Genomic DNA, 25,736 nt, shown 5'->3' on the forward strand with positions numbered 1-25,736 from the left:
CATGTTTTTTTTAATTCTTTTATATCGTACTTTCGCTTTTATTTATTTCATTGTATTATCACGAAATGCTACGTTTGTTTTAATAAAAATAAACAAATACAAAATATTTTAATATTTTGTAACACTGTAATTTATAGCTAATTCTTGTAAACACAGCGTTATTATCGATATCGACTAACAGCTTTCAGGTAGTACATCTCTAGACAGCATTATAAAATTATGCCAGTGTAGAGAGTGGTTGTTACAGATTTTAGGTAAAAAAATTGCACTCGTACGTTTTGGTTGTAATAAATTTTTTATATTAGACGTTATAAACAGAATACCTTTTTATTTATTTTCTCTTGAGTATCGCATTGTTAATTACAGTTATTACATGGAAATTTTATTTCCAACGAAGTTGCCCTGGATTATTGACGTTTCATGTGCCTACAGAAAATAAGCTACTGAATACTGTTTGTGTCGGTGTACGCACTGAGCTGTGGGCGTGTAGTGTATTTTTTTAGAAATAACAATCTAAATTATTATTGGATATTGTGTAAAGTGCAATATTGTGATACGTTAATTTCGTAAAATGTGGTACGAATTGGCACTGATGTGGCAAACCGGATCGCACCGAGTTGGAGAAAACGTGACGCTTTTATAAGGTCAGTATTGGTTTCTTTTCTAGCTTTTAGTGTTTATATTTTCATTCTCTGCTAAATGTTTACAATCGTATGAATATTTTCTAACACAAAAATGAGTTGTTTTCCTTTTTAGAAAAGCTAAAAGTATTCCTGCCTAAACTTTTATGGCAAAATTTTAAGTTATTACGTTTAAGCATATTACCAATTATTTATTTATATTGATTATTAAAAAATTTACTTTTGCAAGAATAAAAGGCTGTTTATTTTAAGAGATATTGGAAATTATTTTTTTTTTCAAATCTTGTCTTATATTATTCTCCAAAAGTAATAATATGTGTTTCAAGTTTGTAATTACAAAATAGTAATTTAAATTTTAAAATACGATGAATTTGATTACATCTTTTGCCTTACTATTTAATATGATTCTTCAAAGTAGTAAATATCATGAACCTTTAACCCTATAAGTTATTATTGACTATTTAAGCAAATAAATTAAAATATTAAAATATCATAATTCAAGTACTTGCATCAATAGGTTATTCAATAGGCAATAGGCATGAAAATTAATTTATTTAAAGTTAGGTGTAATACGTATTTTAAATAATTTTAAGATAAAAAGTCTTGATGGATAAATTACTTTGTGATCAAAAATTTTTAAGTAAATAAATATTACACATAATTATTACATTATGTACATGGTTTTAAGTAATGGTTCTAAATTTTAATGCATCACCATGTTAAAATTGGTTAATTTATAGAGAAAACAAGTTCATTTCATAATTGTGTTAATAATAATAAGTTATAGAACCATAAATATGAATTTTTAATAAACTTAAAATCATATTTATAACACCTTATGAAATCAATTATTGTTTTTACTGATTTCTGTTAACTATATTATTGTTATTATACTTTACATTAATTTCAATGGCAAAAAATAGTTATTATGAGATAAAGCAGTTTATTATGCCATATTGGCTTCTTATGTTACCACAAATTGGAAATATTAATTGTCTTGAGTGGCAGTCCAGCTAAGGGCTCTCTGAAGATGACTTGTTTTGTGATGGAAGCAGAGACACCTTTAATGGCTTAGTTCAAAACCGCAGCAACCCCTTACCACTGCATACCTGGTGAATCTGTAAACATTAACTGACAAACATAATTACTCATATCAATGAGGTAAAACTGGTATTATATAAGAAAATTAAAATTAATAAATAATCTGATATTGGGATCTGCTTGGATTTCTGGAGGAGTTGGGCTGGCTTGAGTAAGGCTAACCCTGATGCAAACTGAGTGCAGTGCCACATGGTTGCAGAAACCAGCCCACAGAGACAAGACAATCGGATATTGTTTTAACAAAAATTATTATTGTCATTAGCTCAAACTAGAAATTCCACACACCTTTCATACTCAATCACATTATACCTCAGGTTGATGAGTATATATGTGGTTTTGTGCTGGATCTTGCATGCTTAAACATTGTGGCAACTCTCTGAAGCCAAAGTTCTTACCATTGTGAATATGATGGTTATCATCAGATCTCTGAAGTTAAGCAACTAAGGCCACGGTCAGTACATGGATGGGCAACTGCCAGGAGCAGCTGCTTAGTTTTGACCTTTTGTAAAGCTAAATTGAGCTAAGTGCTTGATGGCCTCACATTCTTGTTGTAAATAATTTAGCTACCCAGAGATTCCTTTGAGATTCCTCAAGCTTTGTTATAGCAGAAGTCTTACTAAGCTTTTTGTGCGATCAATGCATATTTATAACAGTGAAGTTATAGATGCCAATGGGTAAACAGTATTTATGAAAGACGTAATAATCTGTTGGTGGTGAGGAAAAAAGTTTACACCAGTCTTTGTAGTGGTTATTCTTTTTAATGTACTAAAAAAATTGAACTTGTCATCATGTTAGCCAATAGACGCTTACTGCAAGGCATAGGCCTCCCGCAAACATCGCCACAATAAAAGGTTGAAATATGTAATAATAATAAAAAACATTATTTGTTTTTTCATTTTGAATCGTTAATTTTATCACTTTCTCTGTTTTTATATTTTTTGGATAATCATTAATAAGGATTCGTTTTTCCTAACCATTACACGTTCATTCGCGCACTTTCGAGGGGGTGTAACGTGTCCAAGTGGCAAGTAGCAACCCCTTATGCCGCTACCCTATATTGCATGCTTCGCTCCCTTACGATGACTTTCGAGCAAAATGCGCTGCATACATTATTACCTATTTAGTTATTAGTTATTGAGCTAGGATATAAAAGCTAATCAACGTCGAAGCTAACACTATTTTACGTGCGTGGTTAACTTATTATTTCAATGTAAAAATCGTATCGTAATCGTGTTATTGAAAATACTTTATGAAAACCACCACACACTCAGCTTTTTAGGAGTCTGTTTCATAGTCACTCCGTGGAGCGACCGTCTAAGCGGTCTAAGACCTCGGCGACCCCTCATTCCGATAAAACGTTAGTATGAAACGGCCCGAATCATAGTTTTCCAAGGAGTCCAGGATTTTCGCTACCTAAAAAGAGGTTTTAGGTTAAGCGTCCTCTGCGCCCTGTCATCTCGTACCCGCGGAATCGGCAAATGCCACTTAGGCAGCAGCATAAGCTAGGTCAAAAAAAAAACTAATTAATATAGTCATCATTTAAAAATTAAATACAACATAAAATATAATTTTTAGAGAAACACAAAGTTACTTTTACACAAAATCGGCATGTCCAAATGTAAATAAATATAATTATAATATATAATTATTCAACATACTTATTTATGTAAAAATATTTTAAGTGATTTTGTTGATGATTAGAATAGCTCCAGTAAAATTTCATCCATACACAAATAATATATTTTTACACATTACCACAAATCAATGTTTTGTGTAAATAAGTATAAATCTGGCACTGTGTACAATGATACTGTGTGCTAATATTAAACTTGTTTACTTTTAATCCAGTACTTGGTACCGTGTTCGGACTTAATATCTAAAAACGCTACATCGATGTAACATTATGCATAGAAATAGTGGCCAGTCTCATCTGAAACCTTTAATCAAAGCACTTTACTGTGAATATCCCTCTCTTGGCGAAAAAACCATTTCTTATTGTCTATGCGTGCAGCAAAGATCGGTTCGTTGGTTTCCAAATAATTATGGCATTGCTTTGAAGATTAAGGTGTTTTATAGTTATTATAGGATTTGTTTTACGGACTAATTTAATGGACCACTTAGGATAGAATATCAGGCAAACTGCAATTTGTCCGGATTACAAAGAACAATGTCGTTATTGATTGGTCAATTTTCTGACTGACCTTGCAACACGTTTAATCAAAATTAGTAAGCTAAATTCATCATTTTGATTTTCTTCGCCAGTTTACAACGTCCAGAGTATTGCTAATAAAGTTATTTAAAAATTAGAATTTTCATTCCAATGCAAAATGGACTTTGATTTCAAATAAGCCAAAATAGATCATATTTATCATAATTTTATCGATTAGCCGAGCGCACGTAAAAAATTGTTCTCCCGTCCGTTGCCCAAAGTTGTTAGATGGCGAAATTTGCTTTCGGCTAAAGAAAAAGTACCCGCTTTAGTGTGGTGTTATGGTAAGCAGAGGACGCTGCTGCCCATACTCTAAAAACTTGAGAGCAGTGGTAGTCCATATAATTAATGTACAGTATGAATTCCAGATTGTATTCCGGGAATCGAAACCGCGACCTAGGATCGCAAGTCTCAGTCCCCTACCTCTGGGCTATCACTCCTTAAATTTTATCATAGACTTTCATCATTTTATAATTTGCATCTTTTTATTACACAATTACTTCCTGATTAAACTGCCTAAGTAATGGAAATTCTAAGGATAAACTTGGTTTCCTGTGAGGTTGTAGAACTTGCAAATTGACTCCGTAACTTCATGCACGACTTGTATGTTCATTGTAGTTCAGTTTCTAGAAAAGTTCTTTATATTATATAGCGTACATAATAGAGAGTAGAAAATGAAATTCTCCCTTAAGCAATGCAACACATTTTGTTCTTTACCAAACATTCTTTACTGAATTCTATTGCAGATTAAAAAAAATACCCGCATGGTAAAAAAAATTACCACCTATTGTAAATGATTTGTATCTTATACAAGTACGGTTTTTCTTATAAGACGGTCATATTATAATATAAATGAAAAATATAATATTAATGTTATAAAAATCATATGTTTTAAAACTAAAAATATATGTATATTATTTTTCTGGGTAGCCATGCATGGTGGGTATAGAAATCATGAAAGCAACCTATTTGAACCGTAAAACTAAGGACCTGTGGCGAATCTTGCAGGCGGCTGTCAACAGTATACTTTTCGTGTTCTCATCTAGCCTAAAGCTATTTTCCGTCCCTATCGCTTAGCTTTACGGTTACTTAACCTTTTATACGTAGGTAACAGGTCTCCGCATAGATTATGAATACCTATTTAGTACATTTATTTCTTACTTTTTTGGATGACTTAAGACATGTAGGTTTTTGTAGAGTATAAGTGTGTACAAACGATGTGTGGTGCTAATGAACACGTGTTTCAGATGGGCGAGCGCACGCGGCGAGCGGGCAGGCGCGCGGCGCTTGGTGACACGCGTTGCACCTCCAGCAGCCTGCCGGTTGTCCAGTATGTATCTGATTATTTCCATCATATCTGCTTATTATCATCATCATCATCATCATATCAGCCGGTGAATGCCCACTGTAAAACATAGGCCTCCCCCAGAGATCGCTAACATGACCGGCTTTGTGTTGCATGGATCCAGCGACTTCCCGTGGCCCTTGCTACCTCGTCGGCCCACCTAGTGGACATACCTACGATAGGGTTATAGTGATTTATACACTTACCAAAAAGTAACCGCGTGATTTAATTTATATATATATATATATATATATACATATATAAATTAAATATATATCATACCCGTCCAAGCACATACTATTTGTACGGGTATGAGATCTGTTACAATTGACATGGGAAAAATAATATGTGTATATTACAGATACAGATATAATTCAGTCTTGTATGGCTTTTTCTATTACTCTAGATCTTGATCGTAATTAAGTTTAGTAAGTTGCTACTTAACTAAAGTTTAACTCTAGAATCAGACTGATGTCGCAAAAGTATAGCTAGTTATAGATTTAAATTGCTATTCGAAATGCTCTCCTTGGCATTACATATTCAAATTCATTATTCCACATACGTTGGATTGCATCTCTTGTTAACCTTAAGTTGCGTCTCCCGTCTGTTTCAATAAAATGCCTTGGAGAAGAACAGGCGAAAGAAACTCGGAGGGACCCCGTTTTTTTAGTAATATAGGATTACTTAATTTAATAAATCGCTTGGAGGCGAGCACGTCATTCTCACAGTGTGGTATCTTCTATAAAGTTATTAATAGTGTAGTAACCGTTAGCATACAAATGTTCTTTGGCAATATTTTTTAATCTACCTATGGAAGCTTTTTAATCTAAAGATATTCGAGATCCTCGAAATGCAATGAAGTAGAGTTTTAGTGTAAAGATTATAAAACTTCAAAGCCAGTCGGTGACAGAAGCGAGTGCAAAATGCTTGTATATTATATCGTACATCAGCTTTTTATTATAAGGGGTACTAATACGCGCATTATTCTGGTAACTTTCAGCGCTGGCTTTCCAAGGGGTTTAAATATAGGCTGAAACGAAAGAAGGCCCACTTGTGCCTGAATTGTTTGTTGTTTAACATTCTTTGAGAAAGAGTTTCTACAACGTTTTTGAGAAATATATTTTGATATATAACAGTACTACAGACAGACGTTCATACTTTTATAAAAAAAAGTTAAGCTTTGATTAAAAGCACTCATATACACTAATTTTTTTAATCAATTTCTAGTATTTATTTTTACTTTATATTTTTGAAATGTTTGGAACACGGACGTGAACGTAAATATTTGCGACACAGCTCTAACTCCAAAACTAAAATTATAGCAAATTAAATTGGATTTCATTTGATAATATTTTGTACTACTGTATAATAAATAAAAAAATAAATAAATAATGCTAAGGCAAAGCTTGCTACTTAAGCTACGGCTTACTCTTCATTGCTTTGGGCATAAATATAAACAATTTCTTTACCTTTTTCAATATTACATCTATTTATGACTAACAAAATTTTAATCTATAATCACAGAATATCAGATGTTTATTAGCATTATTTTGGTAATAGTTTCGCTTAACCTCAAAGAGTTAACTAATTTCGCCATGGACCAGATTTTGTTGGTTTTCCACTGCCACTGGTTTAATACCAGTTAGTTTAATCGTACGAAATTGGCTGTTAATTTTACGCTTATTATATTCGTCTTGTTTAATACTCGCTTGATAGTTCGATACCAATATTCAATGATATGCCAAGCTTTTGCAGGAGTTTCAAAATATCAGTTGTCGCGTAACCGCAGCCTTAATTGGCAAGCATTAATTGTAGTCTGGAGGAAAAGTAGCACTTTGTCATGTATTTTGTAATGGAGCTAAATCAATTTACTTTCTAAATAGAATAAATATTAAATAAAGATCCTTATTCAAAATTAGTTTAAACATTTCTTGTCAGGATTTTATATTTATGTTAGTTAATTCCTTTAACTACTCAATTGAGAATATTTATTAAAGTGATGTCAAAAAGAAATTCGACAGAGTTTGCTGTGGCTTCTTTTCAGATACAAGTGCCTTTGGGAGGTACCTACCTTTAAGTTGAAGGATGCCATATAAGAACTTCAATTTGATTCCAGTTTCTATGAAATTGGGTCATTCTGCCTTTCTTCTCATAACACATAGGAACGATAACTGTATCTAATCCATAGTGGATAATAACATGAATAAATGACACCATATGACGTATAATTTATAGCATGTGAGTTCTCATATGAACAAAATCATTTTAAAGTATGTTAGTATTGCCGTCACATATAACCAAAACACTATGGAGCTTGTTTAACATTAAGTGGCTTTGTTAAGTAAAAAGGTTAAGGTCCTTGTAACTAGTTACTGTACATCTAGGGGTAGGGAGGGGGGCTGGTCCAAATGTGGGAGTCTAACGGCTGAAATGATGATAATGGTGATAAAGTAACATATAGGTTTAAATCTTTAAGTTACAAAAATTCTTTTAGGCACCTTCACCAATCTTAATCAGACGACCTGCAGTTAGGTTAGCAAAGAAAGGTTAATTCGTCATTAACTGACCCCGCTGTTTTTATTACTTAATTACACCTAAATTATCAAATTGTAAAAATAACAACACGTTTAAAATATAACCGTGTTGGCATATTAAGCATGGCTTGCACATAAGTCAGTGGGCCATTCAGTTAGCAGCTCAATGGCGTATCCATCGGTATCGACACAGTAGAACACATCTCCCACGTTTTGATTAGGTCGGTAGTTGCCATTAGCCAGGCAAACCTCCGTGACCGACATGCCTCGTTCCGGGAAATACATCATAGTGTCTCTGGCACAGTCTGTGAAAAGCAACGGTTGAAGAAAATTAATATTTTTTTATAGTTCTCGTTTAGGAAGAAACTAGTATGTATCAGCAAGCCAAATAATATAATATTATGCCTTTTCAAATTAACTTTAAGTAATGCCTCAGGTAAATAATTCGTTTATGCCATTGGTAATCCGATACCATTTATTTACAGTTATTAGAAAATTAACTCTATGAAATTTAGTCTTTCACTTATGACAGTTTTGGTTTCTCTTTTCGATCTGTGTTATTAATTTTTTATCCATATTCGTGTGAAATTTTAGTTATGAATATTATAATAATTTCAGTCGAAATGAGATTTTTAAGTTTAACTTATTTTTTTAGTACTTTAATAAACATGATTAGAGTAAATTTTATTAAAAACAAGCAACGTTCATTTATATAATGTTGTGTAATTACATATTTTTGGAATATCTTCCATTGTTTAAATATAATTAAAATAAATAATAGAGGTAGAATTATAATAGGTATTATTCACGTGTAGCTGTATAGCGACTCATTACATATTATAAATAAAAAAATATGTTTTGATAAACTTTAAGACCTTTAAAAATTACGTGAGAGTTAAATAATAATTTGTTGTTAATTACTACTAAATGTATTAGTTTTGGTATTACATCCGTTTTAAATCGCGGTCTGGAAACATGCGCACAAGAATTCAGTAAAAGTTTGAATTTGTGACATTTTTTTCGACATTCCATCACCGCCGCACGGTGGAATGAATGGAATCAGGTACCTATATGTCGGTAATGAGGTCACGGCCGTCGACCGGTCGCGGTTCCGCTTCTCGCTGCGTATGCGCTAACGGTACCCATGTTCTTCCGTTTATCGCGACTTATTGCAAATATCTCTATTAGCGTTACAAAATAGAATCCTGTTTTATGAGTGTAAAATATACGTAAGTCTCATTTCTGTTAAGAGTGAAAAGTGTGGTTTTAGAAAGTTTGGCAATCGGAAATCGACACTGTTTTACAGAAATTCTTATGTATAATATATGCTTAATAATTTTATACGTATGAAATTTTGGTTTACATAATCATTGATTTTCGATTGAGGAATTTCGTTAAAAGAAAATTTTTATTTAATAACCAAGCAACAAAGGTATAATTTTGCTTGAATGCAAACAATGACTCATGTCTTGCTATATTGTATTTGCGGTTCTTATCAGAAAACAATAGACATTTTATGTAAGAAATTAGATATCGCCAGGTTGTCCTAGCGTAGGCGAAATGGATAGGTATTACGCCTCTGGGCCACGCTTGATCCACAGGTCGTCTTACACCCTGTATAGATATTGCTTAGATTTACTATTTCGATGCGTAAGAATAATGTCAGATTTCACTATTCTTATTTTTAATATGCGTCATATCTTATGAAGGGTGTATGTCATAGTTAATAACTGTCTCATTAATACTTAACGTTAATACTCACTGCAGTTCATGCCGGCCATCTCGCTGGATTGTGTCTGCCAAGAGCCAAGTATCTCACCATGACGATCAGTACAATATGCACTAGAAATAGAATAAATGTTTTACTGTATTTAAAAAATACACAACTAACCACGCATTGGTAGTGATAACGAAGTTAGGATCGTCTGTCGTTTTCACGATGCGGACGCCGCCTCCTCGTCTACGAGATTTGGTTTTGTTTATCCTACGACATGGCGTGTTTTAGGACTGATTGGTGATTTCGACAACGATTGTAAGTACAACAAAAAACCAGCAAAAAAGTGACTGGGACGGCGTATTACGTCAACAGAGAAGATACGACGGTAATTACAAAATGCATCAATTGTTAATTGTACTTTTTTAGAAACATACTCATGTAAACGCATCTTTAAATTTCTACTAATTGTAACTATTTCTTTAATTTGGTTGCAAAAGTTTTCAAAAAAGGTTCAATAATTTTGAATGTTGAATATTGTACGGATCGTGGTTAATATTTTTGACTTTATGAAAAAAAAACAGGTGAAGGAATGATTCGTTGATTCGTAAAAGAATATTAAATTTGAAATAAGTCTAACTTGTAATTTTATAAATTAAAAGTTAATACAAGGTTTGTGTTCTACTAATTAAAATTAATTACAAATTGGTATGGTTAAAATAGCTCAAAATGTTCTGTTAGGACGTGGTCCAGTTTATATCTTTAAGAATGTTTGAAGAATTCATGCTCTTTTAGTTGTTATTGCGACAAAATGTAAGACTTTTATTATCGATCGTTTAAATAGCATCGTAATGAATGAATAAGGAAATCTGAAAAAAATGAAACTAGCCGAAAAAGCCCAGTGGGTTGGCAAGTTGTTGTGGCCGTGTGCAGAACAGATGCAACCATGAGCCGTAAGTTTCTGAAGTAAAGATCACAGACCGGCAAGCACAGCGCAGGACGTCCACCCACAAAATACTGGATTGAGGCCGTTTCCAGCAGGTCTAATTGGGAATGTATGGGGATGTAGATAGATAGTAGATATATAGAAATTGTGTATGTCAGAATAGGTTTCGTTCATAAGATGAGCATCAGTTAACATTTTAACTATGAACTGCAAGTTATACTCACACGCCGTTTCTTATTTGATAGGGTCCATAGCTGCCATCATAGTCGCAGAATATTATAGGATTACCCAAGAAGTTGGTACCGTGTTCCGATTGCTCCTTATATATAGCGTTTAACGCTTGGATGACGCTCTCGCACTTTCTGAAGTACTGTTCGCCTATAACTCCAGCGCTATCTGTAATATGTTTAAATAGCTACATTTTATATTATTATTATACGTAATTTTTTTTAATGGTTAATTCTCTTTGCAATTTGTGTTATTTTTTTTTAATTTCACTATTTAAATAATATTTATTAGCGTTTATGAAAAAGGGCTTTTTATAAATGGAACTGAGAGTGACTTAAATATAAGTAATTTTTGATTGAATGTTGTGGAACTTCCTTTAGTAACATAAATGTTAAATATAATAGCAGTGAGTTAAGTTATTGTAAAATTCCTAGTCGTCTGTTCGAATGCATCATTTGACTATTGTATTTATGGGTTTATTGTGGTCCCCAGGTAGAGAATAATAAAACTCTTTATTTTGTTGCGCATGAGAAGGTACGAAGGAACCACGGAGCTCAACAAAATAAGGAATTTAATTATCTATTTAGGGTTCACAATATCCCGAATTGGTGACCTCAATGTGATTTGAACACTCAACCTTCTGACCTGGAGCTCAGTCGGATCAAAACTTTATGATATTCTATAGACTTAATAATGTCTAGCAAAAGCCTGATATCGGTTCGATGTTGGATATGTTAGTATCAACATAAAATATTTGCCGATACGGTGTTTAAAATTAATTACGCATTAAATTTTACGATAAAAATATTCGATCGAACAGTACAGTTTTGTATTTGATGGAGTTCACTGCATTTGGAAATTCAATGGAATTTTAGAATATTAGTATTATTTAATAGCAAATCGTTCATGGCTGTTCGCATATTAATATATTAATTTATATATTAATATATATATATATATATATATATATATATATATATATATATATATATATATATAAAAGGGGATATAAAAAAACAATAAGCACTATGCTATTAATACACACAGCAGGGCAATTTCTTCATATCCTCTTGCGGCACTGGGTGAACGGTGGGTTGACCGGTCTTGGGCTGCGCGCACCAGCACATTCCTTCGTCGCACTGTAAGGGCTCATAGTCACCGGACGGGGTGCAATGCAGGCTAACTACGGTCCTCCCCGAGTCTTCTAATTCTTTTCTCCGTCGGCTGCACGCTAAATATTTTGTTTTATTTGTTAAGTAAGCATTTACAGGCACTTTTGAATCGTCAATTATTTAACATTATAAGTAGTAAGCTACCACGGGCTCGGAATGCTGATCTGCTGAGAAGAGCCGATCTCAAACTAAAGTGCACTAACATTTTACATAACAATACGTTTTAATACTTTGCTTAAGCTTTGCTTACAATGAAGGACAGGGAATTGATACGTGTTATTTTAAGATACGTCTCATATTCTGACGTCCGTAATGTAATTCTTTGTGAAGTTTTTATTTCATAGTCCAGTTACATGCTGTTCAGAGAATTATGATGTCGCTATGAGTTTGCTTTTCATTACTTGCATGTGAACTGTGGAATATTACATTTGGTCGAAGCCACCGTATAAATCCATTACAATTATGTTATTAGTATCATTTAAATATTATTGGCTTCTACAAATTTATTTCAAAAACATTTTAATCATTCTCTTTATAATTATAGCAATTAAAGAATATTAAATATCGTAAGTATTTATATTTTTAAAATCTTTGTTTATGGTAAACATTAATATAAATAGTAATAGATGTATATTAAAAATGATTAATATATTATACATGTACATAACGCACCACAAGTCATTTCACGCGCCTCGCTCCTCCACATTTGTCCAAATATTCTGTTCCCATTTTTGTCCGAGCAGAAACATCTGTGTATAGCGTAAATATGTAGTATAAACAAATTGTAAGCGATGCAGTGCGTTTCGAAACGGTACACTATGCGTTTAGTTTCTGTATGATATCATCAATAAAACTTGCTTATGACTTCATTACTTTTAATTTCATGTATTTACAACAGTGATTGTATTTACTCCTTTAATTAGCATCTTAGTGATGACTTACAACATCGAAACGTGGTCTCCCACTCTCGGGTCATTGGCAAGGACACATTCGCTCAACGAGCCATGGACTATGCTCTTAATTACCCTAAGACATTAAATCAGTAATGAGACAGTTACAAGAAGAACAAAAGCAAGCGACATAGCCCATTTGGCAAGTTGATGACTGGTAAGTCGTCGGAAGATGCTGGAGGCAGGTCGCTTTCTATAAGACATCAATGAAGTAATCTATGTACAGCATTAGACTCCCTGCGGTTGAAATGACCGTGACAAATTGGCACTTTTGCAGGAGTCGAGCGTTTACGGCCATCAAAATATTGTTAAAGGAGGTTAATGTTTTTAAAAATACAGAATAACCAAAGTGAAATTGCAAAAAGAGTATCAGAAAATTTAAAATTGCAAGAAAAATTTATAAGTCACTTCTTACATTTATGCCAATATGATTCGTGAAATAAATGTAATGTTCGTAGGATTACATCCCGGTTTGTTTCATTTTTATGTTCTCGATGTTGCTTTTTATTTTGTTTACTGTGATGCCACTTTGAAATGTTACAATGTTGTTACAATTGTTACAAACTTTCTCTATTCGAGTAGGATTTAGTCATTAATGGCCTGATATATTCATAAAATTATACCAACTGAAATTATATTTCATCAGAAGCAGTTTATAAGCCTAGTTAACTCTCACCTTCCGGTAAATAAATCGCCTTTGCATTGCACCGCCGCGTACCGTCCGTCCGGTAAGCAGTTTGCTGGCGGCTTGCACAACTCATCCTCTTCAAATCCTGGTGTGTGAAATAATTAGTGTATAACAATAACTCGTATTGTATTCGATATGCAAAAATATTACATAAATACTATACTATTTTGATCGATTACTTATATAAAACTTACAGTAAATAATTATATTATAGAACATTATTTTATTCCGATAACTATAAAAAAATAATAAGTCGACCACAACGAAACTTGCGAGTATCACCACATCACACGCCCGTCCACGAAAATTATGCGTCACCTTCCGACATAATACTACCAATGTTTGAAAAAATTAAATTTCGCTACAAAACTTGTGTTCTTTAATCCCGACATTTCTAAAGATGAGCAATTTTCATTCGATGTTTTACCACATTTCAATCAGTATTGAGATTCGTAAATTTTAAAGATTTATGTTTACAATAAGATTACATTTTGTGTCATTTTGTAATAGTTATTTCACAATAAAGAAAATTTAATAAAATGTCATAGCAATATGACTAAGAAATATAAAATAGCGTCACAATATAATTATGCTTAACTTCACTTATTTAAAAACAACCAATAAGGATTAATATTGAAAATATTAAAAGTAAATTAAATCTAATTAAATCCAATGTATATAATATTGTGACAACGTGATATTTGTACGAGATTTGTATCAAGATAGGCGTAAAAATTCTAAATAAGTCTGTTTATTTTTAGACGAAAAGTGGCGACCCCGCATAGAGAAGACCTATTGTTGGTCGCTTCAATTTAGTCAGTACCGGGCTCCTCCGGCGGTTGGCAGCTAGGGCAACAGCCGAATATATGGCTGTTGGGCTTGAGAACCTGATCGCCGAAACATTCGTTTACACTCAAATCGGTCACACAAACTTGCGCGACACTACATTGCTGGCCCTTTGTTGACAACACAGCGCTTAAAATTAGCAGTAAAAAAATGACACAGTGCATTATGGTGCACAATCTATTACGAACAATAACTTGTAACGACTGATTGAAATATTATTGCTGATTGAATGTTTTATCTTTCACTCTAATTACAATCTTATCAACTTTTACCTTTGATATGTATTTGCGTTTATTAAGGTCCACGTTCATTGTTTTGATAAAGCATTCTATAAAGCGTTTTTGGTTCTCATAACTTCCTTTTGTTTAAATTATAATTTTCGTCAGTTTGATTAGCTTTATAATTGGTCAATATGGTATTTTGATTTAGTTTTAAGGTAAGCAGCGTCAAGCCGTTTGTGTGCCGAGCATGAGTAAGGCGTTATCAGCGCTATCGCTATCTCGAGTTAAATTACACGATGAACTATCGGGCCCGGTCGGACACCTTCGTGTGCCGAGCAGTAGTTCCAGCTCCGAGCGCGCGGCGCTTGCTTTTCTAACGCTTATCAGTATTATCATTTTTTTCACTCAAACCTCGTACAGTTTTCTTAGTTTTTTCTCATTGTGATGTACTCCGTAAAATATTTTAAAGTTTGGAAATTATTCACTTTCCAGGTTGGATTAAAACGGCCGTAACGGGCCAGTATGGAGGAGTGTAAGAAGAGAGTACAAGGCTCCAAAGTTTCTAAAATTGCAAATATATTCCAAGGAATGCCGTCGAGAGATGACGAAGATATGCGTGGCGCCGATGTGACCGTTGTGCGGACTGAGAGCCATTTGGCGAGGTTCAACAACGCTCGTGCATTGTTTGAGAAATTAGGTGAAGAAAATCGTGGGTTTAGAATCGAAAAGTCGCCTTCGGCGGCCGCTAGCTTCGCGGGCACGCGTGGCGGGCCACCTACCGTGCCGGCGCGTTCGCGCTCCAGTTCTGCGGGCTCCGTGAGTCCGCCAAGAGTCAATGTAACGCCCACAGCTGCATTAGCGCCGGCGCTTAACGGAGACCGGCTTGCAAATGGCGCTGCACAGCCGCCGCCGAAACCTGTGAAACCGAGCGTTTTGCCTAAACCAGAAAAACCCGACAGGCGTTTTAATAAAGAGCTCATAGAAAAACAAAGAAATTGGACAGCTCACTTTAATAAACAGCGGCCAACTAAACAGGAACATGATCAGAAGGCCGATCAAAAACTTCTTCCCGGCTATCAAGATAGAAAGTCACCCGAAACTGCAGAAAGATTTGTGGTTCCCTCTCGAGTTTATTCACCCCCTCTCTCACCCTGTGCCGGAGATTCCCAAGCGGATCGCCCTACAACTCTCCCTTCGTCATTAGTTACGCGTGGAACACATATTACGAAGTCACCTAGTCCTGTAAAAACTATCGCTTCTATATTGCCGTCACCTAGATCAAGTAATATTATGTCACCCACCGCTAGAACTGACGTTTTAAATTCACCGTCTGTCAAAGTAGAATGCTTAAGTTCTCAACATAAAGATAGTATGCAAAATTTTGCCATTAACGACAGAATACACACCGATAATCGTACTTCTGTTTTGAGTGACGTCGACAGTGACACAACGGAAGTCGACACGACTAGTTTTAGTAACTATCTGCAATATCAAAATTATGCACCAAAGCCTGTTGAAAGAATATCTCCTAATCGATCATCTCCTGTCTCTTCACCGTCGATACCAGACCCGTTGCCTAAAAAGCCTCCCCCACCTTCGCCGCCCATACGATTGCCAAAGTCACCACCACCTCCGGGACCCCAAGAGAAAGTTCCGCCACGTGAAAATGTACCTTCTGTGACCTACACCCAAGAAAGTAGTCGAACATCTATGCCAGATATCATTGGAGAAGATTTGTCAGCTGAACCTACACCTCTGAGAAACCAGAGGTCTTCATCCAGATCTTCAATAGCTTGCACCACGCATGACGATGACTCTTCCGGCACCTCTCCTTTACAGTTAGATGTTTGCGATAGTGGTCATAAATCGCCATCAATAAATCGAATTTTAGATGAAGAAAATTATGAGCTTTTGTCATTTAGAGATGAATGGGACGATAAGGTGAAAATTAAACGACGTTCATCTACGCCGGAATCTCCCACGAATGCTCCACTAGAAGACGAAATGTCCAGGTCGCCGTTGACTTCTCCGGCGGCTTCTCCGGTGCTGTGCGCGATCACGACTCCGCCGCCACTTGCTTCGCCTTCGCACTGTAAGTATTTTTTTTTATAAATACTGACACTAATTAAAATTTAAATAATTTCAGCTGGCAATTTACTAATGTTTAATTATATCATTTAGTTTATTGACCATAAAACTTAAAATACTTATAAGAAATATTGTTTTTATGCAAATCTTAAAAAATAATCATATTTTGTATACCCTGTGCCTGAATAAAAATAATGTCGGCTTGCTTTTTTATAATTTTTCGGTCTGTTGAATAATTGTCTTGTAATGTCTTGTAATTCTTCAACTGTTTTCTATTTGTATCTACTTAGGAAAGCTGGGCTAAGCCTTCAGCACATTACTACGCTAAACTCCGTAGAACTGTAGTAAATTACGTCAACAAAACGTTTGCCCAAAAAATCTGTATGTCGGGGTAATTTTATTATATAAGATTCGTGATGATTATGCGTTTTTAATAAAATTAGAAAATTCAATAATTGTTTTGGCACACAATATTAATTGTTTTGGTCGATTTTATAAAATGTTAAATATTAGCTTCAATAAATGGCAATGAAATTTCTGTATTTAAAACTAGATTCATATTGTACCGCCATAGTGAACAGTAATTTAACCTAAACGGTGGATTAGTGGGCGTCGATTGACGTACTTTTGGCGGTCTCGTGTTCAGCGGGTTCAATGTAATATTGAGGAAGTCAAGGTATTTGAGTCGCTGCGAGAGTTGCGAGTCGGTCCCGATTTAGATGCTCCGGCGCCGCCGCCGCCGCCTCCGCTGCCGAGACGCAGTGCCCTGTGCGACTTCGTCCAGCGCGCCCCTTCCAACACACAATAATAACTGGGACGTTGCCTTTACATTTACAATTGTCTACTTAAATCGCGCCGCCTCCGTTTTATCAGTCAAATTGTGTACAAGATCATGTGAATTTGTATCCTGTTAATGTTTGAAGACTTAGCTACGATAGCTTTTCTTATTCTACCGATGTATGTATACTGCGTGATGTTGTGAATATGGACTAAATCTTAATAAACGCGACGCGCGAATGTTTTTCGATCGGGCACTCTTAATATAATCTTCGCCGTTGTGTATGAATATCAAATTGGCATTTGTTTATCACTAGTCTTTTAATACATAGTTCAATGAGTTCATTCAGTATTAATTGACACCGGCCTCTCGAGTTTGCACTCATTTAGCGTGGATATATCAACCATTTTACTGTCATTTTATCGTAATATCGACGCAAAGACAGGAACTGTACGTACATAAATTGGTTTGAATATTTGGAAGTGATTTCGCGCGTCGATTAAGGTTTTCAAGCAGGATATCTACGACGGTGCCGTCGTAGATTATTTTTTAACCGGAATAGGAAGTTATTGTGCGCAAAAACACACCACTTATGAAAGGCAAATAAGTGTAAGAGATTTAATGTCGAACTGCGGTAGTTTTATTTGGAGATTTAGCATCTGGAAAGATTTCCGGCGTCAGCGCGAATAAGAGCATATGAGTGTGTCGTTTCATTGGGATTGCGATAAGGTGAAAGAGATAGGCCAAATCGAGTTAAAGTTACGCGTGAGTGTGAAAGAGGCGGGCGCGTGGACATGCGAAGGTGATGTGGCGCGCGCCGGACTGCGCCCGCACACAATGCGCCTCTGCGGCTGTTGCATCGGTTAGTTATGCTTTGTTTGTACACAATCGTTTCCGCGCAATACATTAAGCCTGACCGCTTCTCTTGGACAGGTGCCGCTTTTGCTTACACCATTCATTCATTCATGTCAGCCTATAGACGTGCACTGGCATAGGCCTTCCATAAAGATCGCAACAGTGACTAATTTTGTGCTGCCCGAATCCATTACTCGCGACTTTGACTATGTCGTCGGTCTACCTAATGGGTGGCTTAATAACGCAGCGTTTGCTGGTTAGTGGTCGCCACTCTGCCTCAACAGTCTACGGTTGCACAAGCGGTGTGTTTCCTCCACTGCCACTTCAGACTAGCTTCGAGCTACGTCATTGACTTTGGCTGTTTAATCTCATCTCAATCTCCTCATTTCAGATTCGATCTTGTAGCGATCTATTTGCTTACTTAAAATCACAATATAATCCGTATTGTCCATTAAATCTGGAAACAAATTATAACTTATATAAGTTGTAAAATATGTATATTATGTAAATAAAACGTTGTTACAATAAATATAATTTTTATCTTTATTAACAATTTTGGTTATTTATTATACTTATGACAAACTGTAACTAACTATACATAAACTGTGACAAACTGCAATGAGAAGATCTTAGGACATTGTGTAATGTCCTTGAAAAAATAATCAAAAATTCAAATTAAATATGAACTTTATATTTAAGGCTTAATTTTAAACTATAGTTTGATGTTGGCTTTATACAAATATATAAAGTATAGAAATAAGGATGATACGTGGTATCATTATTATTTTAGATCATTAAACTGATTATATTCAAGGCCACTCCTCCTAAATGTAATAAAGGACGAGAGAGTAGTGAATGAGAGAGGATATAACTTAATAGAAACTAAAACCTACCCACTTGCTTTTAAACGCTAGTGAATTCTTCAAAAATTAGAACCAAATGTAACTGTTTTATTAAAAAGTTAATAATTATGTCGTTTGTGGCAAGAAATTTCGTGCGTGGGGAGATCCACGAAACACATCAAGGTTGCTGTGTAAAGATTTGTGGCAAATGATCGCGACCATATTTGGAAAGACTGTTAGTGGACCACAGTTGATTACTATAATAAAACTTCTTTATTAAAGTACGCATTGACACGGTTTTTGAATCGTCAATCATTTTTACATTGTAAATAATAAGCTACCACCAGCTCGCAATGCTGATCGGAATCTTTTAAAATGTAATTTAATAACGTTTGATGTATACATTATAATGCCAGCTCTGGGAATGGAAACAGGATAGATAATGATAAAGACATTTTTTTTATCTAAGTCACAAGAACGATGAATTAAAATTTATTAAAAGAATATATTAGTTTTATTGTTATTGGATATGTATCAATGACGTAATTTAATCAAAATATGAGCAAGATTATGCACGTTGATATAGTTCGAGGAATAACAATACTGCAATACAGTAAGTTTTTTTTTAAAAGCAAACCAAAGTGAGATGAATGTTGATGAGTGTTAATTAATAAATTGGAAGAGACGTCCTCTGTCTCATGCGGCTGCTACGCACCAGTGGCTCTGTAAACAATTCATTGTTTCATTTTTATACTATGTACTGATTACTTAACCCCTTAGCATTGTCATTCAAAACGGAACACCAGAAAATAACCTCGTGTGAGTTTTTGTAAAAAATTCTCGAGCTATGTTTTTCTAATTTAATAAAGTTGAAGTGCTCTAGGTTAAAAATAAATCTAATAAGATAAAAAAAATTAAACTCTATGGTTTCTAGCTGGATTCAATTTTAATATTACTATTTTTATAAATACGGTTTGTATATGAATGAACTTAACGGCGAAATCAAATGATAAAGCAGATAGCGGATAACCCTTGAAAATTAATAAAAAAATTCTACGTCACGTATTTTTATAATTGTAGAAAATAAGGTTAGTTTTTTGGAAAAGGTATTTCGAACATTAGAAACAAAATATTTTTATATTTTAAGTTCTGCGGCGGTCTCAGTGTACGTTGTCCTCAACGTATACAAAATAGTTTCTTTAATACCAATAAGAATAGATTTTATTTTAGATTAATAAATTTAAAGATATTAACTTATTTTAATATTTTTAAACTAGTTAAAAATATTAAAATAATAATTATTATTAAATATTACGAAAAAATAGCTAAAACTGACAAATAATTTTGAAGACTATTTATGTTTAATCTTGTCCAAAAATAACTGTGCTAAAATATGTGAGAAAATTAAATAATAAAGTGATTCCTTGTATATTAGTGTGAGAATAAATGTGTATTTCCTTTGTTAATACTTTTTTTGTTTATAACTGTAAAATGAATTGTTAGTTAGTTTAATGTAATCCAATTAAATAATTGTTTATGATTATAAAGGCCATTTATGTGAAGAGTATGTCTAAACAAGAAATACTTAAAAACAGATGAATAGGCTATATTACTTCTGTTGAGACCTGAGGAGGGGAAATTTGTTCTTATTCGGTTCAAACCCTTTTGAACTAATAAAAAATAAAAAAACAACGTACAATCTAAAGTAGAATATATTGCCAGGTTATATTTTTTATTATTGTTGTATTAGGATATTTCTTTGTGAAACTACAAAATACATATTTTTATAAATGTGTTCATTTTATTACACGTGTGCAAAATAAAAAGAAAAGTGAGTAAGAGGCGTATTGCTATTATGACTATGATCGTCGAAAGAATAAAATTTGCCAAATTTAATAATAATTACTCCATGGATTGGTTATAATCAGAGTAAAGAATGTATTTTTTACATTTCAAGTGTAATTAACTTATGCCTGCTTAAAACGCGGTTAAGTCTGTTCTGTGTAAAAAGACTACGGGGCAAGTTCATGTGCAATGCAACAGACGGAACGTTATCTGTATTGAAATATTTAATGTTAATAATTAAGAGATAAACATATCCCAGCGGGCGGAGGTCGCAAGTCGTCGGAGACGGAGGAGAGTGCCCGACGCGCATCGAGCGTATCCGACGAGGGCGGCTTCAACGAGCCGTCGCCGGACGTCGCCGCGCTGAGACCCAGCGAGAGGGCGCGCTCAGACCCCGACACGCTGTCTGTACTACAGCAGGTACTCACGCAATTTAACATATATACATTTATAAACAATCCCTTTATGTATTATATTGATGATTTACTGCATAGAATATGGTCTCTCATGTCGGGCTTCATTAGCAACTTCACAGTCGCTTAATGAGCCGTGAAGACGGCCATGCTCGGGTTTCTCTAAGATGGCGAATGGAATTCGGAAATCTGTAAACGAAAGCAACATACGCCTATATACCCCAGGGGATTGGCAAGGTGAACTGGCAGTGGGAAAGCCACATAATCTGCGAAACAGATGGGAACAGGGAGTCTCAGGTTCTGGAGTGGAGACAATAAACCAGCAAGCGCAACGTAGGTCGTCTATAAAGTGGACAGACGACCTTGTTAAGGTTTTGGAAAGAAGCCGGACGCGGGCTGCATTCAATCGGTATTATTGGAAATCCATGAGGAAGGCCTAGGTCCTCCTGTGGACATCCTAGGACTGAAATGATGATGATGATGACTCCCATTAGCTCCCAGCCTTAGTTCTTAAGTTAGCCTTTAAGACCGAAGCGATATTTTATAAATAATAGTTAATTTTTTTATATTTACATTAATGTTACCTATATATAAGATAAAAAGTTATTCGACCTAGTGGCCGGCAAAATGTCATTTCGCTCAAATGTGTTTTGGTATACTACATAGTATACGTGGTAAACGTCCGGGCACACATTACCATTTCTTCAAGTAATATTCTATAAGTCGACAATTGTAAGTCGAAAAATATTGCTCTTGGTATTTTTTATTGTTTAATATAAAGGATTTACATAACTTTATATACTCGTGACGAGATATGTTATGCAATGAAATATTATTCTACATTATGTTATAAATATCTTCATTGTTTTCTTCACGTTTTCACATTACGTTGAGAAATGTGCCAAAGTACTCAGTTAATTCATTAATTCTTTTAAAATTCTTGTATAATAGTACATTTTATAACAATACAAATTGCTTTCGCTAGTAATTTGTACGGTATGTGGCACATTAACATTGCAATAGTTTTACGTCAAATGGGAGTCATAGGATTATAGCTCAAAGCGCATTTAATTTTCTCTTTCACCAGACTAAGCGAATTAAGACTCAAATGCCTAGGAAAATACTAACACAAGTATATTTTTGTTAGACCATGAAGTGACAAGGAAAGCAGGGCGTAAATTTGATTATCTATATATACCGTAACTTTAACAATGTTGAAATGCCAAATTCTTCACAACATCGCTTTTTTAAGCGCAGTACGTAAAACATTATGTTATGTTAGATTTTCCAACATAGATGTTTGACGGAATTACAAGATTATTAGCAAGATTTGGCCCTGTCCTAGCAGCAGAGGTGGCTCGCGAACTTGCACTATTTATCGGCTTTTGTGTCAACGGTTCCTTAACGGTCTTTTACAAAACTTTAATCTCGTTGAAGATGGTAAATCTTCTATCTTTAAGATATAAGTTTAATTATAGGTGTTGTAATGCTCAATTTTCGTCGCCGCTGAAGAATTGAATTAATATTTAAAAACTAAGACTTCACAATCAACCTTTACACATTTACGGAAATAGCAATCTTTACACTCCATTACACTCGCGATTAATACTGTAAAAACAAACTAAGCACTAAGGTTAAACATACAGTCTGCGTGTTCTTTTTGTGATAACATTTATAGAAATAAAAAGGAAAATGTTACATTAAAGGATTCAGGAGTAGTAGTAAGCGAAGCGAGCCAGGGCTCCATAGAGGTGCTCGACAAGTCGACCACCAGCCAATGGAGCGTGTCGGAGGCGGAGAACCCGTCCAGCGAGGCAGCGCGCGACGCGCCCGATCCTGACGACAAGCAGCCCGACAGCATGACGCCAGACGAGGCTGAGATACTGCTAAGTTCCAGGTGAGCAAACTGAGTAGCCCAATCTTCCTTTAGTAGCTAGTGTTTCAAGTGTCATGCTCACCGCTTGTACACGCTGAGAAATTGAACCATAGCTGCTGCAGATTGAAAAAGATTACCTTGTACATGACAAGAATTTTGTTGGTTCAAGGAACCAAAATTTACCGTTTCTGCTGCAAACAAAGCAATATGTAAATGATGACATTATTTTGGCCAGTCGCACGCACAATACGGTAGACTAGGAAAGCCTCTCATTAATTTTCGTTTATTTTTGAAGAAAATAATGTTACTTTGCGGTAAAAATGATAAATGGATAATACGCGTATAAAAGAATGAAACAGAAAAAATGTAAGAGACTTCTGGGTTCATTCGTTTATACTATAAAAAAATGTTTGATGGGCTCATTAACCTTTTTCACATAATGTCGAGTGCCGTATCGTGAAGATGAATTTTCGCGTAGGCTCGGTTACTTTTCTTGACGTGTACAAGTGGCGTTAAAGTTGCCAAATTTAATAAATAATAAAATTTGTTACCACTGTTTGATGCTCAATTTTTTTATTAGCTATCATTATTAAGAACTTTCATTTATTTTATAGAGCTCAGTATGCTGCATTAATCATTATAATTTTAATATAAAATTATGTCTATATTAAACACCAAATAAACTTATTATTTCTAATTTTGCTTGCATAATTATGTACGGCTTGTCGTTGAAATTACTTTACTTTTGAATGGTTTTATTAATCACTGATGCAATTATTGTTGCATGTAATATTTAAATGTCGTTTTACTTCAATACAACTAGCTAAACAATATTCTTATTCTAGCACGCTATTTGTAAGTTTAAAGTACATTGCCCTTTCTCTAGTGTATAATAATGTACTCTTATGCTGTTGTATTTATATTCTTTATGCTTGTTATAAATTAAATGTCGTATTTTTACCATTTGCATGCTGCCTGTGCGCACAACGCTTCATTCTTGCCCGATCACATTTGCAGTATTCTGGAGAAAAAACTTAGGTAAGATCGCTTCCTATGTAGTTTTAGAACGTTTTTCACATAACCTACCTTTGAAATTAGAATAACATTAGTAATAAGGATCAATATTGTATTGCTAAAGAAGTTTCCGTCATCAATTAAAACCTTTGCACAAAATTATCATTAGTTTATTTATATACAACATAAAAATTACGAGCAAAAATAAGATAATACACCAAGGGCTTCCAGATTTGTGCAACACAAAATAAAAGTACGATATTAATTCGTAATAAAGCTTATATCGTACATATTAATTCGTAATAAAGCTTACTTGATAGTATGGTTGCACAATCTAGAAAATTTTATTATATGTGGAAGTTAAACGATGTTACTGAAAGTGATACACATATTCTATTAAATATTTTAAACTATATACTACATATAAACATATTGTCCGTCAATAAATATATCTAATTCGTAAATAATTCAAAGTACTAACTATGCTAAAACTAAGCCAATATATAACGTCTAACCCAATCTATAAATAATAAATATCTGTAAATAATGTGTTTGATGTTAATTACATGTCGATTGCGTAGACAAGAGGCTCTGTTGTCGGATGAACAAGCCCAAGAGATAGCTGCTATGCTGTCGCCTCACGCGCTGCCCCCAGATAACGGGGTGTCTCTCAACGACAGCTACCAGTCCGTGCTCTCGTACGAGAGGTAAGACATTTTACTTTCGTTTTTGTTCATATGTTTACGCTTCATGCTGTAGACTTTGTGATTTTTGAAATAATTATTTAGTAATTAATTATTTAAGACAGAAGCACGCTATTTTGTGACGCTATCTTAGTGACATTTACAGTTTGCGCAAATTGGAGGTATCAGAGCGCTGTGTACGCTTAGCCTAAGCATCTTATTTACCTACTAAATACGAAATATAAGGGCATCTATTTTAGCTATTGACCTAGAGCTATATAGAGGTATTTGACCTGATTGAAATACTACCGACCACTTAAGATCACTTGGGCGGACGCTCCAAGGATTGACTACAAAATTTATGCACATAAAAATGTAAATGTAAATTTAATACAAATAGTAATCTCCATCAATATAATCTAAGGAATAAAATAAACTTACTGTGTTCACTAAGCACTTGCTCCATAAAGTGCCTCAATCTTTCTCATTTATTTGTTACACAACGTGTACAATTTTATAACAAACTGTCAAACGACACGGGTAATTTATCTGTTTATAAATTCAAGAAATTTATTAAATGATTTCTGTTGTCAACGGACATATTGCTTACTCTATTTCAAAGTATGTTCACGGTAAATGTGAAAATGAATTGTTTTCATTTTAGGAAAATTAAATGTTAATACAATCATTGACAAAAAAAATACAAACACCACTGAATTTTTTGTTTTTCTTCTCAGTAGGTGGTGG

At 34.4% G+C, this 25,736-nt stretch overlaps 2 protein-coding genes across 7 annotated transcripts in view; one reads left to right on the forward strand and one right to left on the reverse strand.

Moving 5' to 3' along the window:
- The first annotated feature begins 259 nt into the window (after positions 1-259).
- Spn (Spinophilin) overlaps positions 260-25,736 on the forward strand; it is a 44,534-nt gene continuing 19,057 nt past the window's right edge. For 4 of the 6 annotated variants that reach the window (XM_068762070.1, XM_068762072.1, XM_068762073.1 and 1 more), the window contains exons 1-7: positions 260-644; positions 5,199-5,281; positions 15,088-16,687; positions 21,263-21,423; positions 23,123-23,313; positions 24,310-24,330; positions 24,888-25,013. In XM_068762070.1, coding sequence (XP_068618171.1) covers positions 15,118-16,687; positions 21,263-21,423; positions 23,123-23,313; positions 24,310-24,330; positions 24,888-25,013 — 2,069 coding nt within the window. In that variant the 5' untranslated portion in view covers positions 260-644; positions 5,199-5,281; positions 15,088-15,117. Of the gene's footprint in view, positions 645-5,198; positions 5,282-15,087; positions 16,688-17,463; positions 18,324-21,262; positions 21,424-23,122; positions 23,314-24,309; positions 24,331-24,887; positions 25,014-25,736 lie in introns of those variants that run through there. The other 2 variants (XM_068762071.1, XM_068762075.1) reach the window with 2 other exon arrangements.
- Positions 7,848-14,562, reverse strand: LOC137919389 (uncharacterized). The gene is made up of 7 exons (XM_068762451.1): positions 14,352-14,562; positions 13,517-13,613; positions 12,563-12,639; positions 11,764-11,949; positions 10,715-10,886; positions 9,593-9,672; positions 7,848-8,135 (listed from the first exon to the last, which is right to left on the reverse strand). The coding sequence occupies exons 1-7, from the start codon at positions 14,536-14,538 to the stop codon at positions 7,948-7,950; spliced, it is 987 nt and encodes a 328-aa protein (XP_068618552.1). The 5' UTR covers positions 14,539-14,562; the 3' UTR covers positions 7,848-7,947.

The sequence above is a fragment of the Battus philenor genome, unplaced genomic scaffold, assembly GCF_028537555.1.
Source record: "Battus philenor isolate CCGP_79_NKW_IND1 unplaced genomic scaffold, ilBatPhil1.0.hap1 SCAF_16, whole genome shotgun sequence".
Classification (NCBI taxonomy): domain Eukaryota; kingdom Metazoa; phylum Arthropoda; class Insecta; order Lepidoptera; family Papilionidae; genus Battus; species Battus philenor.

What these genes read in the sequence shown, in the direction of transcription:
- LOC137919389 (XM_068762451.1), bottom strand. Translation starts at nt 14,538, where the DNA reads ATGCACTGTGTCATTTTTTTACTGCTAATTTTAAGCGCTGTGTTGTCA. An exon ending in CCAACCGCCGGAGGAGCCCG is followed by an intron (nt 13,614 to 14,351) that starts GTACTGACTAAA and finishes TTCACACACCAG; the next exon opens with GATTTGAAGAGGATGAGTTG. An exon ending in GATGGCCGGCATGAACTGCA is followed by an intron (nt 8,136 to 9,592) that starts GTGAGTATTAAC and finishes TGCTTTTCACAG; the next exon opens with ACTGTGCCAGAGACACTATG.